This window comes from Falco biarmicus, chromosome 8, assembly GCF_023638135.1.
Source record: "Falco biarmicus isolate bFalBia1 chromosome 8, bFalBia1.pri, whole genome shotgun sequence".
Lineage (NCBI taxonomy): Eukaryota > Metazoa > Chordata > Aves > Falconiformes > Falconidae > Falco > Falco biarmicus.
Genome location: NC_079295.1, coordinates 62762237 through 62777480, shown reverse-complemented (window position 1 = coordinate 62777480; position 15244 = coordinate 62762237). Strand labels below are relative to the sequence as shown.

At 38.2% G+C, this 15244-nt stretch overlaps 1 protein-coding gene and 1 long non-coding RNA gene across 6 annotated transcripts in view; one reads left to right on the top strand and one right to left on the bottom strand.

Annotated features, from left to right (window-relative positions):
- SEC24A (SEC24 homolog A, COPII coat complex component) overlaps positions 1-13220 on the top strand; it is a 26380-nt gene extending 13160 nt beyond the window's left edge. For 2 of the 3 annotated variants that reach the window (XM_056350445.1, XM_056350446.1), the window contains exons 8-23: positions 332-458; positions 810-919; positions 1523-1635; positions 2316-2434; positions 3033-3088; positions 3397-3603; positions 3943-4063; positions 4647-4805; positions 5330-5503; positions 5889-5999; positions 6378-6553; positions 8055-8192; positions 8896-9000; positions 9138-9230; positions 9725-9828; positions 10186-13220. In XM_056350445.1, coding sequence (XP_056206420.1) covers positions 332-458; positions 810-919; positions 1523-1635; positions 2316-2434; positions 3033-3088; positions 3397-3603; positions 3943-4063; positions 4647-4805; positions 5330-5503; positions 5889-5999; positions 6378-6553; positions 8055-8192; positions 8896-9000; positions 9138-9230; positions 9725-9828; positions 10186-10300 — 2028 coding nt within the window. In that variant the 3' untranslated portion in view covers positions 10301-13220. The remainder of the gene's footprint in view (positions 1-331; positions 459-809; positions 920-1522; positions 1636-2315; positions 2435-3032; positions 3089-3396; positions 3604-3942; positions 4064-4646; positions 4806-5329; positions 5504-5888; positions 6000-6377; positions 6554-8054; positions 8193-8895; positions 9001-9137; positions 9231-9724; positions 9829-10185) is intronic. The other variant, XR_008823720.1, reaches the window with a different exon arrangement.
- LOC130154397 (uncharacterized) lies at positions 3462-15244 on the bottom strand. 3 transcript variants are annotated; one of them, XR_008823721.1, is made up of 5 exons: positions 15093-15244; positions 9375-9496; positions 8346-8399; positions 8139-8231; positions 5392-5526 (listed from the first exon to the last, which is right to left on the bottom strand). It is a non-coding gene; the product is annotated as an uncharacterized LOC130154397 (long non-coding RNA). The 3 variants fall into 3 exon arrangements; XR_008823723.1 differs by lacking the exon at positions 8346-8399; XR_008823722.1 differs by lacking the exons at positions 5392-5526; positions 8139-8231; positions 8346-8399 and adding an exon at positions 3462-3595 and having other exon boundaries at positions 15093-15241.

Below are 15244 nucleotides of genomic sequence, written 5' to 3'. Positions count from 1 at the left end.
TTTTGAGTAATTTTTAAAAGATAGGGGTTGTTTTCTGGTTGGTTTTTTTTTATCTGTATTGGGTGGGACTTGGTCTTAAACCATCAGTGTAAAATTCAAGACTTTAGAGGCTTGAAACAGAACCTACACAGTCAAATAGGTTGGAGCTCAGTTCCGACCAGTCATCTTGTTAAGGAATTGTACAAGGGGTGCTGTGAGGATGCAAAAATACTCCTTCCTTCAAAAAGTATGCTTTGACTAGCTAACCAGGAAGCACAGTGTAGATAATGTTGTTGCAGATAAGTAGCTGTAGTGTGGTGATGCTTTAAAACAGGAAGCTTTTCTTTTCCAGCAATTGCCAGTGGTCACTTCAAGTACTATTGTGAGATGCCGTTCCTGCCGGACATACATTAATCCTTTTGTCAGCTTTCTAGACCAAAGGAGATGGAAATGTAATTTGTGCTATAGAGTGAATGATGGTAGGTTTAAAATGTGTTTATTGCTTTAAATTGTTAAGGTTAAACTTTCCCACCTTGGCCTTTGAGATTGTAATATTGTTGGCCATATCAGTACTAGGGATCGTTGTCAGTCATGCTGGGGCTGAGACATGAGAAACGTTTCCCATGAGCAAAGACAGTCAATTAATGAAGCGCAGCAAGTTTGATATGGTCTCCCAAGGTACGCTAGCAAGTGACAAAGTAGCTGTCTGACCTAGTGTAGTTCTCCAAAAAGTGTGGCCCAGTAAGCACAAGAGAGTTGTTGTATTTGTTTTAAAATGTAGCACAGCTAATACTGGTGTTAAGTAGTAATATATAAACTTATCTGCATAGTTCCTGAAGAATTCATGTATAATCCTGTGACAAGAGTTTATGGAGAACCTCATAAAAGACCTGAAGTGCAGAATGCTACTATAGAGTTTATGGCTCCATCTGAATACATGGTAAGTCTTTATTTACTTCTAGTTATTCTCTCCCTTTGTTTTATTTCCAGAGGGAAGTCAGAAAAGGCTTTGTTATAGAGCAGGGGTCCTCAAACTTTTTAAACAGGGGGCCGGCACGCGGATGAAGTGGCAGGCAGTCGTTTGCAGCTGCTTGGTTTCCCCCCCCCAACCCTTGGCTGAGGGGGTGGGAGGGGGTAGGCAGGGGGGTTCTGTAAATATTGGGGGCTGGATTGAGGACCCTGGGGGACCATATCCAGCCTGCGGGCCATAGTTTGAGGACCTCTGTTATAGAGGATGCTTTCCAGCTCAGTAGAACAGTTGCTGCCTCAAGGAGTGTATCTGAGAACTCCTGGGAAGAGCTTCAGGTAGTTCTTAGTTTCTAAACTTTTATGATGTCAAAGTTCTTCTGTGTTTAGAATATGTAGGTGTTTGTGGGTCTTCTGGAAGAAAACTATAATTCTAGAATTATCCAGTAAAAGACAAATGTATTCAGAAGTTTTAGCTATCGTGTGTGCTGTTTTTAATAGAGTTTAAACTTGCAGTGGAAGGAATAAACCCAGTCTAATAAATGTAATTTTGAAATTTAATCTTCTCTTTGTTCAGCTACGTCCACCTCAACCACCTGTGTACCTCTTTGTGTTTGATGTCTCTCATAATGCAATAGAGACAGGATACTTGAATACAGTCTGCCAGACCTTGTTGGACAATCTTGACTTGTAAGTACCTTTTTCTTAGAATCTCCTGTTTTTGTTCCTCTTGCGAAACCTGCAGTAGACATAAACATGCCAGGACTTCCTGTCTAGAAGAGAAGTTTCCTAGTGTTGGCTGGCAACGGCCAATGTTGTATTAAATGTAGCGTAAAGCCGTAGTCTTTTGCCCATCACAGCTGCACTGATATAAAAGGTAATTATGAGGCTTGTTTCTGAGTCTGTCTCCTTCCTATCTGCTTCACCAGTCCCAAAAAGGAATAAACATAATGTTTATGATGTCTTTTGAACTGTATTTTTGAACAGCTGAAATTGAGGTAAGTACTTGCTGAAAGGAATGCATACATCCAATAAACTTTTCATAAAATACATGCTGTTTGAACTTACATAAATGCTGCTTGGTACTTTGCAGCTTGTTTCTTTGTTTTCTTCCATTTCTTATTACCCTTTCAAAAAAATCTTTGAGTGTCTGCTAGGTGACTCTACTGTGCGCTTCTTTTTTGGTTTTGGTTGATTGGTTGGTTGGTTGGGTTTTTTTCTCCAAAATGACTTAAGCTGTTGCACTGTAGCCGTTAAGCTAACGACTTGGTAACAACCTTGGACAGGTGCAGTGGATGTTTAAAAAAAAAAAAAAAAAGCCTGCAGAAATGAAATTTCATCTTGCTGAACACCATATGTCTCATTTTTAGGCTTCCTGGGAACACTAGAACAAAAATAGGCTTCATAACATTTGACAGCACAATCCATTTCTACAGTCTTCAGGAAGGTCTCTCTCAGCCTCAGATGCTTATAGTTTCAGATATTGAAGGTATGGAGAAATAAATTTTGTGATTAGTATCTACTAATGACTGCTGATTTTGACAGCCTTTTAACAAAATACATCTGGTGGGAGTTCCTAGTCAGATCATTAGTCTCTCTGGTAATGGTTTTAGAAGTGGCATATGTCTGTGTGTGTGTTTGTCAAGCCCCTGATGTCTGAGCAATGCTGTGGCTGTTTATGACTTAAAAGATGAAGACAGCCGTCCTAACTTGTAGCTTAATTTGTACAATTATCTAGAGTTCTCTCATGATCCCAAATACTGATGCTTGGTAAATCTCTGTGGATTCTGTGGTGACTGATGCTTAATCCTTGTTCTTCTGCCTTTACTTTCAAGTCACCTTTCACTCTCCGCTATGTGTTTTTATTTAATAGTCTTGATTATCCTTCAGCGCTGTTGACTGCTACTCTAACATAGCATTCTAGCCACAGGTATGAGAAAAAAGAAATCCACACAGTTTATTCTTAAATGGGTTTACGCACTGATCCTGTGTTCTTTTCTCAATAGGTATAATGGTTGGCAAATGCAGTTGTGGGGGGAAGCTTGATGTGTTTTTAAAAATAACAAATACTCTTTTTTTCCTTCTAGATGTATTTATACCAATGCCAGAAAACTTACTAGTAAATTTAAATGAAAATAAAGAGGTAAGAACTACCTTAAATCATTAGTGATATTCACATAGTTTGGAATATGCTTGATAATTTTTGGATTTTGTTCATATTCATTTACACCTACAGTTTAAATGTAGAGTTTGAAAAGAGGTCTTTTAATTTATCTACATGACTATACTTTTGCTAAGCTGAAACAAGACAGTCCTTGACTTTTGCTATGGCTTTTTCTTTATCCTTAATATTAGAGGTGTTAATACATGTTTATGGATGTTCAGCAGTCAGTTCTATAAAGAAAACTCTGAAGACTCCTAGTTTTAATACTTTTGTTTTCTCAATTGTAGCTAATTCAAGATCTGTTGAAGACCTTGCCACAGATGTTTACCAAGTCCCTGGAAACTCAGAGTGCCCTGGGGCCTGCATTACAGGCTGCCTTTAAACTGATGTCCCCCACTGGAGGTAGAATCTCAGTCTTCCAGACACAGCTTCCATCTGTGGGAATGGGAGCACTGAAGTCACGAGAAGAGCCAAACCAAAGAGCATCTGCAAAGGTTAGCAAAGCAAAAAAGGTTGAGAGAACTGATTACCTTGTGCTGTACGTGCAGGTGGTTCTAGAATTGCCTGTTCTGGGTTAATTTTGTGGTTCTTTTGTTGAGCTAGACTTCCTTTCTTGAAAGTAGCAGAAAGAACAAAAAGTAACCCAAAACCCTCCCACTTTAAACACAGATTAAATATCTGATTTTTTTTTTTTAAGAAATCACTGTAATCTGTGACGGAGAATCAATTATTAGTGTCCATGAAAACAGGCAGTAAATGTGTTAATCAGTTTGAATTTCCATTGTATTTTGTAATACTCCATTGTATTTTGTAATACTCCATTGTATTAATAGGACATACATCTGACACCATCAACTGATTTTTACAAGAAGTTAGCCTTGGACTGCTCAGGACAACAGGTTGCAGTGGATTTATTTCTTCTTAGTGGACAATATTCTGACTTGGCTTCTCTGGGTAAGTCATATTAAGCTGTTTTGGGGCATGTAACACTCCTGGCAAATATACAGAATCTACATTAACATTTAGTATATGAACCTGATTTGAATTAATCTAGTGTATTAAGATGCAAATTCGTCCTTGATAAGCAGTGATAGTGAATGGACTGTAAACTTTCTGTCCTTCCTGATTTAACCCAGCTGGTTTCATATTCTCCCTTAGTGAATCAGGATTCTTGTGGTCCTGGTATAAGTGGCTAAAATGCTTCCCTTTTATGCCTTTTAACCATTGGTGTAAACATCTTTAAAGTAAGCTTTGTTAGCATTTTAATTATTTTTGTCCACATAATCCAACTTTCAAGTGACAAAGTACCTGTAATTTCAGGTCAAGGTGAAATTATTTCACACCTGAAACTACATACATACTTGAACACATAGTTGTGTTACATCTGTGTTTATGTATGCAGGTCTGTAACTGTAACAGAGCTATTTGCAGGTTTGAACAGTTTAATAATTAAAGGGAATATTACATTCAACTGGTATATTTAAAGACCACAGCTGCAACTGTCTGCACTCACCAATTTATGTTTGTTTTGTTTCAGGTTGTATATCGAGGTATTCTGCAGGTAGTGTCTATTACTACCAGTCTTACCATCATAATCACAACCCTGTCCAGGTGGAGAAATTACAAAAGGAACTGAAACGATATTTAACTAGAAAGATTGGCTTTGAGGCTGTGATGAGGATAAGATGCACCAAAGGTTTGAACACCTTTTTTTTTTTTTTTTTTTTTTTTTACAGGGGGGCAGAGGGCAAGTGGGCGTTTGCTGTTATTTGGGAATGTTTTGATTGTTTTGACTGTTATATAAGCCTAAATGGCTAACAGACAAAGATTAGAAAAGTAAAATTCAGTATCGGGAGTCAGACCATTTATTAAGGACTGTTTGCAGTATCTTCATTGGCATGCCACCTCTTTTTTACAGTAGTTAAAACTGGACTGCTATTTCAACAAAATTTCCAACAAGGGACTGGTTTTTATAGTCTAGAGACTTACTACTATTCTGCATTGATTTGACTTCCAAATGCCAGCTTTCTGCTAGGCTTTGTGCATTCTATGGATTAGTTGTCTGGGATATTTACCTTTCCCGAAGATACTTGATTTCATTGAGAAGGATCTTAATGTTCTGATACAGAGCCATCTAACAGTGACAGCAGATGTGTAAACAGTGTCTGTACTTCATGACTACAAAAATAAAATCGATTCAATACGATGCTTATCTTGTAGGTCTTTCCATTCATACTTTCCATGGGAACTTCTTCGTACGATCTACAGACTTGTTGTCATTACCCAATGTAAACCCAGATGCAGGATATGCTGTGCAAATGTCAGTAGAAGAGAGTCTTACTGATATGCAGGTTGTTTCTTTTCAGTCAGCTCTCCTGTACACATCCAGCAAAGGTAAGGTACACGGGCAGTGTCACCTGCATCAACAGCACGGTATTTGGATGAGTCTTTTTGTGTCCATTTATCAGCCGCAATTCAGTTGCAGTAACTTACACAAACTGTTTTATCTAATATCAAGATCACAGCTGTGATGTGTTACTTTGTTGTTTCTTCCAGACCAAGAAGTTTCTTGTGAAACTTAGTTCTGCTCTGAAAATAGGTAGACTTAACCCAGAAACTGAGAACTAACAGTTTTTAAAAGCTACTGGAAATAGCCTGGTTCACCACTTGCATGATGATCTTATTTAATTTTTTTGCTATTGAGTAAACAGTGGCATTTCTCATATTGTTTCATAAAACAAGAGTTATGTTTGGAGACTACAGTTTTCTTTTCTTACAGGTGAAAGACGAATTCGTGTCCACACTATGTGCTTACCTGTTGTAACGACACTGAGTGATGTCTACCTAGGGGCAGATGTACAAGCCATCACGGGGCTGTTAGCCAATATGGGTAAGCATGATAAGAGCTTGTTTGGATATGGATGGATGATATCCCTAAATCTCTGGGCAGTAATCCCCTGGGAAGTAACATTAGAAGAAAAGATTCTCATTGAGTGCTTTCTTAGTTGCAAACCTAAGAGTTCGGGTTTTTCCTTTTGATGCTTGGCTTCCTATCAGTATAGTTATGTAGTCACCTGGAGTTAGTCTTTGGTGCATCATCATAAGACCCTGGCTTTTTTAATTAATCACGTGACACTTCCTCTATAGTGTAGTAAAAGCATATTAAAATGTATGGAAGTATGTGTTAAAATGAGAAAAGTTAACACGTGACTGTATTCCTACCAAGGGAGAAAAAGTCTCTTACTTGAGCTTTGTACTCTCTTTTTAGCTGTGGACCGATCGGTTTCTGCTACCTTGAGTGATGCTCGGGATGCCCTGGTCAACGCAGTGATAGATTCTTTATCTGCTTATCGTTCATCAGTCCTAAGCATTCAACAGCCTGGTCTCATGGCCCCCTGCTCACTACGGCTCTTCCCACTTTATGTACTGGCACTCTTAAAACAGGTAAGAGTTAAAAGGAAGCTGTGCAAAAGGATGATTGTCTGTCTGGCATGTCAAGCTGAAGTAAAAGGACATTTCTTTGATATACAGAATAGCATCAGTCTTCTCTTTCAGTGTTCTTGTAGGACTCAAAATTGAGAAGTTGCTTGATGTAGGTCATTTAATAAAACCAGCCTCCCTCCGGTTTGCTATTAGATTACTGAGATATTTTACAGATTTGGGAACAGCTCTTCTGGCACAGATAGATAAAAGTTCTCTCAAGATAACAATTCCATTTCTCTGCACCCCAGAATTTGATGACTTGAAAGGTCAATGTAGAAAAAAGCCTATTTAATTGTTTCTTAGGCCTGGGTAGACAACATATGATCTTAGAGGTGGTGAATATGTGGTTTTGTCTTTGAATCTGTTATGTTATGAAAAATTGAGGGATTTAGAGAATTTTGTGGAGCAAATGTATCAGGGTAATGGGCCTTATGCCCTTGCCTGCAGAGGAGAGCAACAGGAGATAGAGATGATGTTTAAAGAATATCACTGTGGAGAATTGATCTAGTTGAGAAGTGGGAGTTTGGAAGTGTGTGTAAGAACAAAAGTGTACATGTTTTAAGCAAAGGAATAGGAAAATAAAGATACTGACTAGTCTAGAGAATGTGGTAGGGTACTGGTAGAGTGTTTTTTCAGGGATCTAACTTTTGTGCGTTTCTGGAAATGTCGATCCACACAGCTGTTCTGTCTGGATTAAAAGAGAGCTAGCTGGCTGGCAAAGTAGTAGTTGGCTGGCTGTTGTTGCAAAAGATTTAAAGCATTTCACAATATTTGCTCAGTTAAGTATTTTTTGATTGGTTGTTCCTGAACTGATATTAGAAGTAACTTTAAGTGTTGATAAGCTGGCTTTTTGTTCTCTCTAGAATTTTCTGATTTGTACCTCTTGATAAGGAATTAGCCAGCATGTTGCTACTAGCATGTTCATGCTGACATTAGAGCTTTTTCATGTAGAAGACTTTACATGCATTTGACCCAATCAAGTGGGAGGAGCAAGCCCTTGTTTGTTATAGCTGATTTTTCTTGTCCCAACAAGCCAGGACTATATATCTTTATTATAAACCCAGAATTACCTAAAATTCTGTACATTAAAGACAATTGTAAACTGCTCCACTATTTTATTCTTTTAAATTCCAGCAAGTAGCATTTTTGAGGGGTATGTTAGAAGAGACGTATTTCAAGGTGCTTTCATCTCAGCTGTAGTGGTCACTAGAAAGGATTGATGGTGCAAGGTCACGGTTAATTCTAGAGCCCAGAAATGGGAATAAGGAGACTTGTATGATTTGTATGTGAAACACCGAAGACAACAATAGAAAAGTAAAATAGCAGTGGTGAAATACCATACCATGAGAAAATACTTCTGGCTTATCTCTAAGACTTAAGTAAAATAACAATAGATGGTGTGCTAAATTCAGCTTATCTCACTTCACTTTAATGGTCAAATTAAATGCCTGATTGTTTGCAGAAAGCATTTCAAACTGGGACGAACACACGTTTAGATGAACGCATTTTTACCATGTGTCAAGTGAAAAACCAGCCCCTTGTTTACCTCATGCTTATGACACATCCCAGTCTGTACAGAGTTGATAATCTCACAGATGAGGTGAGTATTTGCATTGCTACGTGGTCTGTTCTTCTGATCCTAAAGATGTGTGCAATGTGAAAATAAATTTGTGTTAAAAATCTCACAAGTTTTCCATGTTGAAACTGTGTAGGTAAAATTTACTGTTTCATGTTTTCCCATTATTGTACTTACGCATTTGTTATTTGGGACTGGATTGATGAACTCTGGAGAGAAGTTGTGCTCTGGCTATGGATGGATGGGGAAGATTTTTTTTAACTTCACTTTTTGCCTTGTGTCATTATCTTGCACTATAAATCACGTGTACATAAAGACAGTATAACAGTTTAACTTTTTGTCCCTCTGTAGCTTCCTTTAAATGTCAAAGTAGTTCTGTGAACAGTGAGAGAATGTTTATGCAAGAGCCTGTGTAATTTTAGAAATCACATCATCTGTACATAAGAAATCTGATATTCAAGTTCTAGAACTAATTAAGATTAAGCTGATTAAGTATACCCTCTCTAAATAAAATAAAAATATATAAATAAAATTATAAAACAAATGTTAACAATTAAATGTATACATAAATAAATTATACACTTGAAGTAGTCTTGAATCTGAGGAAAAGGGTCCAGCTTCAGTATTCAGCATAATATGTCTTATTCTTATTTAGCCTTCTGTTCTTGGGCCTGTTCCCATGCATCAAGATGTGAACCACTGTTTTTCTTCTTGCTTTTTCCTTTAGGGGGCTCTTAACATAAATGATAGAACTATACCTCAGCCTCCCATTCTCCAGCTGTCAGTGGAGAAGTTGAGTAGGGATGGTGCTTACCTTATGGATGCCGGCTCTGTAAGTGTGGTGGTGGTGATTGTAAAAAGTATCCAAATTTATTTGGCATGTTCTTTCTGAGAACTCAGAATGCATAGGAGACCGCTGGGATGTGGTTTTGCATCAGATTAATGGTGTTATTGCTGGGTATCTTTCAGGTAATGTTTCTGTGGATTGGGAAGAACTGTGGGCAAAGCTTTATCAGCCAAGTTCTTGGAGTTCCAAATTATGGCTCAATACCACAGAATATGGTACGTGCTTGCCTTGCTGTATACCAGTCATACAGTGCTGCCAGAATATTATTTTCACAAGAACTAAATACCACTATTCAAATATTAGTCCTTTAGTTGTTATTTACTATAAATCCAGATTCAAAGAAAGAAATAATTTGTTACCTCTCTTGGAGTTTCTCCAGGTTTAAACTTTATAAATATTCCCATGAAAACACAGTAAGAAGAGGCTGGCAATGACTAAGTTTCTCAGAACTGCAGTGGGTTAGTGTGAAATCCTTTGGTTTCTACAACAAAGCACATATTGATCACAGCTCAGTAATCGCCATTCTGATAGCCGCTGCTGATACCAGTTTAGTGCACTTGGCTGTTTCAAGCCCTAAGCATCACAAAACATATCTGGCTTGAGTTTCCTTTATACCTGATTAGGATAGAGTTGGGCTATTTAAATTTTTTTTTTTAATGTTTTCCTGAAAGATAACCTGTATGTATTAATGATACCCTTTGCCTCTTAGACGCACCTCCCAGAACTTGAAACTGCAGAGTCCATCAGAACAATAGCTTTCATTTCTTGGCTGAGGGAACAGAGACCATTCTTTCCTATACTATATATAATAAAGTAAGTGTTTTTAAGTCTTTGTGCTTCTTTTAGGGACCTCTTAACAATACATATTTGGATATCTTATCCTGAACTTTCTTAATGGAAATTTTAGTAATTGTGCATGCTGTGCCTAATGGATTTGACAACAGAGATGAAATGTCACAGGACAATCCTTAGTTAATGTCAGATAAATGAAGTAAATGCTGATAATGCACTTGTTAGGATTAATCACAAGGGCTATCTGAGATCCTCTTTTCATATGTCCTTAAGCTCTTGAAATATCTTGCCACTTGACCTGTAACTTTATTAATGCATTGCACTGTAGAACTTGGCAAATGTTTATTTCACTCAAACATTTGTATTTTCATTTTTAAGGGATGACAGTCCATTGAAACCAAGTTTTCTGCAAAATATGATTGAAGACAGAACAGAATCAGCCTTATCATACTATGAATTCCTCCTTCATATACAGCAGCAAGTGAATAAATGAAACACTAGTGTTTGGCTCTCTTCTTTAAGGAAAGATTTTGCAGTAAAGAACGATTGTGCTTGTAATATCTTCATTAAATCTGTGGCCTGAGGCAGTTGATGAGAAGTTCTCACTGTGATTTCAACGAACTAAAGCAAATAAAGGACCACATCTGAGAATCAAATGTGCAACTACATAATATTGTACCTTAAAAAAAAAATTATCAAACTGTTGGAACTGGTTGAGCACCTTTAATTTGCTGCAAATCATGTTTTTACTGTAAGTACTTGCAGCATGAAGTACATTTACAAAGGCAATACTGAAAAGGTGAAATACATTTTGTAAAATAAAGAGTTCTTTGTTGTTCAAAATGTATATTTCCGTAACTCTTTGCATTATTCTTTTTTTGCTGCTAGATATAAAACCTCACAATACTGATCACGATTTGCAGGGAAATTCATTCTAAGTGCATCCAGTGATTACAGACAGAGCATCTCAGTGTTCAACTTAATGCTTAAAGTAGCAATGAAACAACTGTTCATTGTGAAACGAACAAATACCTATGAAGCGTAGAATCCAGTGCTTGGATTGGATTATGGCTAATAGGACTAAAGGTAAGCTTAACCTGGACAAGATGGTCGAATTTGTTAAAGCTTTTAATAAGTCAGTATTCTAATTAAAAAATAGGGAGGGGCAGGCCCTATATGAGACACATTTTGAAAAGTCAGTGTCTGAGTCAGCAGCAAAAGTAGACTTAGGTAGATGGCAAGCTTTGTTTTTCTTCAGTAGAAGGAATAATTTCAGTTTCTGTTTGTGAATGGCATGGGAGGGGAAGGGCAAGGAAGGTTATCTCTGATTTTGTGGTTTACGTTTAGTAGACTTGGCTCTTGTTTACATTAACTGAATGTTAGGCCCCTAAAATCTAGTGTGTTTCTGAGGTGAGTTTGTATGACAGCACTTCAAACCTAATGTTTTGAGACAACATTGAATATACCAATGTTAAAATTGGAAAAGAAATAATTTTTCCAAAGACAAAAAAATTATATTGCATTTGAAGATATGTTTATGGTTTGAGACACACTTGAAGCTTTCAAAATTATTTTTTTTACTGCAGCTGTGTAATGAGCCTAGGTCCAAAGCCAGTGTGCACCATTAATAAAAGCTTTAAATATACTCTCAGATCCCTGCCAGAGCTACAGATGGAAATTGACATTGGACTTGAAGTGAAAATTTATATACAAAAATATTTAAATCAGTGAATTGATAATTGTTCTGTTTTGAAGTTTAAGCTATCACCGATAGCTACAAATGTAAAGAGTATTTAAGTTACAGTATCTGTGTGCCTATGGAAGTGTTTCACATGGAAAGATCTTGGGTTTGCTTTTTTGTTTAATAGTGGTAAACTTAAAAGGTCAAAACCTACTTCCTGGGGCAAGTAACTTGAACATGTAAAACACCTATAAATGGTGTTTCAGTGACACAAATGTCAAAGGACATCATAGTGTAATCATTTGCTACCATTTCAGGCTGTAGCTGCACGTGATTGTCAGGAGCTGCCTTACTTCAGGGGAGGAGTTTCTTTGGGGAAATTGTTCTTGCTGCTTAAGCACAAAAAGCTAATGTTCAGAACAATGTCTAAAGTAGCATGAAAAGATTATTATAGAACCAGTTTAAGCTTCCCTGTCTGCTGTCTCCATAGCAAACAGGAGTATATTTACTTGAACAGCTTTTCAGAGAATTGCACACTTTCTAGTCATAGTGAAGAGGTTTTTTAAGTTTTGACAGTCTGATTTTTTTTAATATTTTTTTTTCCTGGGGAAAGGGGTGTCTTCATTTAAATCATAAACGGAAGCTATGCACTAGCATAGGTTCTGGCTTAAAACTTGTGGTTTGGGTATATTATCACTCAGATATTGAAAATCATCCTTGCATCTAACACCACACCCAAAGTCTGTTTCTTACTATGACTATTTTGCTACTATATCCCTTTTTAAAAAAAAAAACAAACATAAATGTTGGAGATGGCTTCATTGCTTTATGTATACCAAACTAATGGGTAAAGATGTTGGTCTTTGTGGCATTTAACAACTTTGAATTGGAGTCCCTAATTTTTACAGAGTAAAACATTACAAACAAGAATCAGATGAACCCTCTTGGAGTTCTCTTCACTTCAGAAGAAATTCTGTATTGAATTTTTTTAGTTTATTCCCTCACAGTGGGAAAGGCCTGCTGATTCACCTTGTACTGCTGTAAGGGCAACACAGGACAGATGAACAAACTACCTATGATTTGTCATTTTTACCTGGATGCTGAAGATGAACTGCAAAAATAGGCAAGAGTGACTCTGGTATTTAGATCTCAGTATGACAACTGTACCACTGCAAATGTACTCTATTTTTCTAGTTGAAGATTTTTTTTTTAAACTATTTCTGTATCTGACACATTAGTGTTCAGTCAACATTGTTACCATCCATTTTACTTTGCTTTCATTATTGTTTTTAATTTAATATATTTGAATCTAACTCCATGTAGACTGTGTTGCAATAACTAGAATGATTCACTTTTATTTAGAATTAATTTCTTAACGGAATTTAATCAAAGATGCAGAATGGCTGTTAAGTAAGGGACCATTAAATGTGATTTTAAGGTTCTGTTTACTATTATGGATGTAATCCTTATAGTAAATTTAATTTTGTAAAGTAGTGTACAATATTGTAATATTAAATCTTTGTTTTCTGAACTCAAACACTTGATCTTCAGGATAAAGTTATAAATCTTCCCCCCTTCTGAATTTGAGACAGGATTTACTTGTCCTCCTTTTTACAGTTTGTAATTTTCACTGTTTTATTCCTGTAAAAAGTCATTTGTAACACATGCAAATGCTTATTTTATCTGTGCTAATTTATCAGATTTGGCTACTCAATAAAATTAATTGAAAGAACTCCTGCAAGTCCATCACTCCTTTCTTATAAAAATAACTTGAATACTGTATTTGATCAATTGAGATCAATACCATGTACCAATGAATGATAAATTCTACTTTTAGCTAAACCCTAATATTTAGATGGTACAAACTGAGAGGGAATTTGAGAAAATTAATTTTCTTCTGTCACTGGCATTTTTTGTCCCTTCAGAGCATCTCTGTCAGCACTGTTACTCTGCTATGGGGTTTGTTCCTCCAGTAAGCCCACAGTAGTGCTGTACCCCACCGTGTGGTACCCCACCATCTGGCTGGAAGTTGGGCTCCAGAGCCAGCTGACATTCATTGATGGTTGGAATTTAGTCTTCAGCAGTGTTCCCAAGGTGGTGATCAATTTCATTGTAGGTAATCCTATATCTTTATTTAACATGCTATTCTTTCAACACCTCTTTGTAATAAACGTTCCATTTTATGCTTGCCAGTTTTTTTATGAGCCGTCATCACTGCTGCTTCTGGTTCATCATACATAAGTTAATGCATGAGCTTGGTACTTTGACCTCTATATTTAACAGTTTTTGAATACAGAATTCTATCATTCTGTAAATCATTTAGTATTGTAGAAATATTAACTGGACTTGTCAGCATAAAGTTTTTCTCCAATACATGTAACAATCTGCCCTGCTGCTGCTGAATTTCACCACTCCAGCTGTGGCTGTGCAACTGACAGGCAGCCATTCTGGCACTGGTCTTTGGAACTCAAGTGCAGGGTCTCGAAGCCAAGTCCTGCTTCTAATTGAAGTGCCGGTGGCACAGTCTGTGTGTTAAGGAGTGCAAGTTGTCCTGTCAAGGATGGTGAAGGTAATTAGTCTGAAGTATTGATGGGAAGTGTCCACGTCAGTGTCTTCCTTTGGTTTGGCTTTCAGGTACTTTTGCCGTGTGGGTTAGCTATGTGAATGCCAAGTTAAGGAAAGACTACTGTGGCCCAGTTCTACCGCTTTTTGTCAAGCAAGCAGAGGTGACTGACGACTTCTTGTACATAAATATGAATATTATGCCAACTGTATCTTGCTAGAAAGAACCAAAGGTGCTCCCTGTTTTATAATGTACCTGTGGAATCATGGAGAGGTCCTTGTTCCCTTGTTTTTTTCCTCTGTATGCATAGTCAGTCCCTTCAGTTGCTTAGCGTATTAACAGCAGCGTGGTGACACTGCACTGGGAGTGTGATTTGGGAATGTGACCTGTGCAGCCTAACCGTCCCGAGAGGCATTTCCCCCTGCGTGTGTATCCCTTTCATGGACACACAAAAACACTGCTTGCTGGCACTCCAATAGACAGCATACTCCCTTCCCTCGTTTGGAGCGTGGCTGAGATGACAAATTAGTTTCTTAAATCCAGCTGCACAGCAGCACTTAAAGATTTTCTAACAGAAAACCTCAAAAACCCAGCACTGGGCTCCCTCAGCACCGATCCGTTCTGGCCGAGGAGTGTGACAATTAAAACATGGTGTGCTGGAAACCGAACAGCGCTGTAAGCCTCGCCTGCTCCATACCCTGATGTTCTGCTGCTTTTGTATGATCATGATTAAACGGCTGTTGAAAGTGTGAGGTAAATACTCCTTTGGTGAGAAGTGTGAACGTTCACTTACCGTACCGCTTGAAGCTTCTACGCAACACACTGCTTTCGCCTCTCCGTGTGGTAAGGAGAACATCACCACCCTGTACTGGATTTTATATTGCATTGCCGAGCACATTTCCCTCACTGAAGGCGAGGTGGACCGGCCGGCTTCACCGACACCAGACCTCCAAGCAAACTAAGCGCGGGGCCGGCCGCCGCCGGAGCGGGGGGGCACGGCACGGCGGTCCGCTTTCCTCACAGGCATGCACAGACCCTTACTCTGGCTGAAGGTGTCGGTCAGGCTCCCGTCAGCGCGGCGTCTCCCCCGCCGCCACCTCAGCCCCGCCGGGCCGGCACCGCCCCGCCGCCATCGCCCCCTCACAGCGCTGACCCCATCGCCTCCCGCGCCGGGATGTCACTTCCGAGGCGGG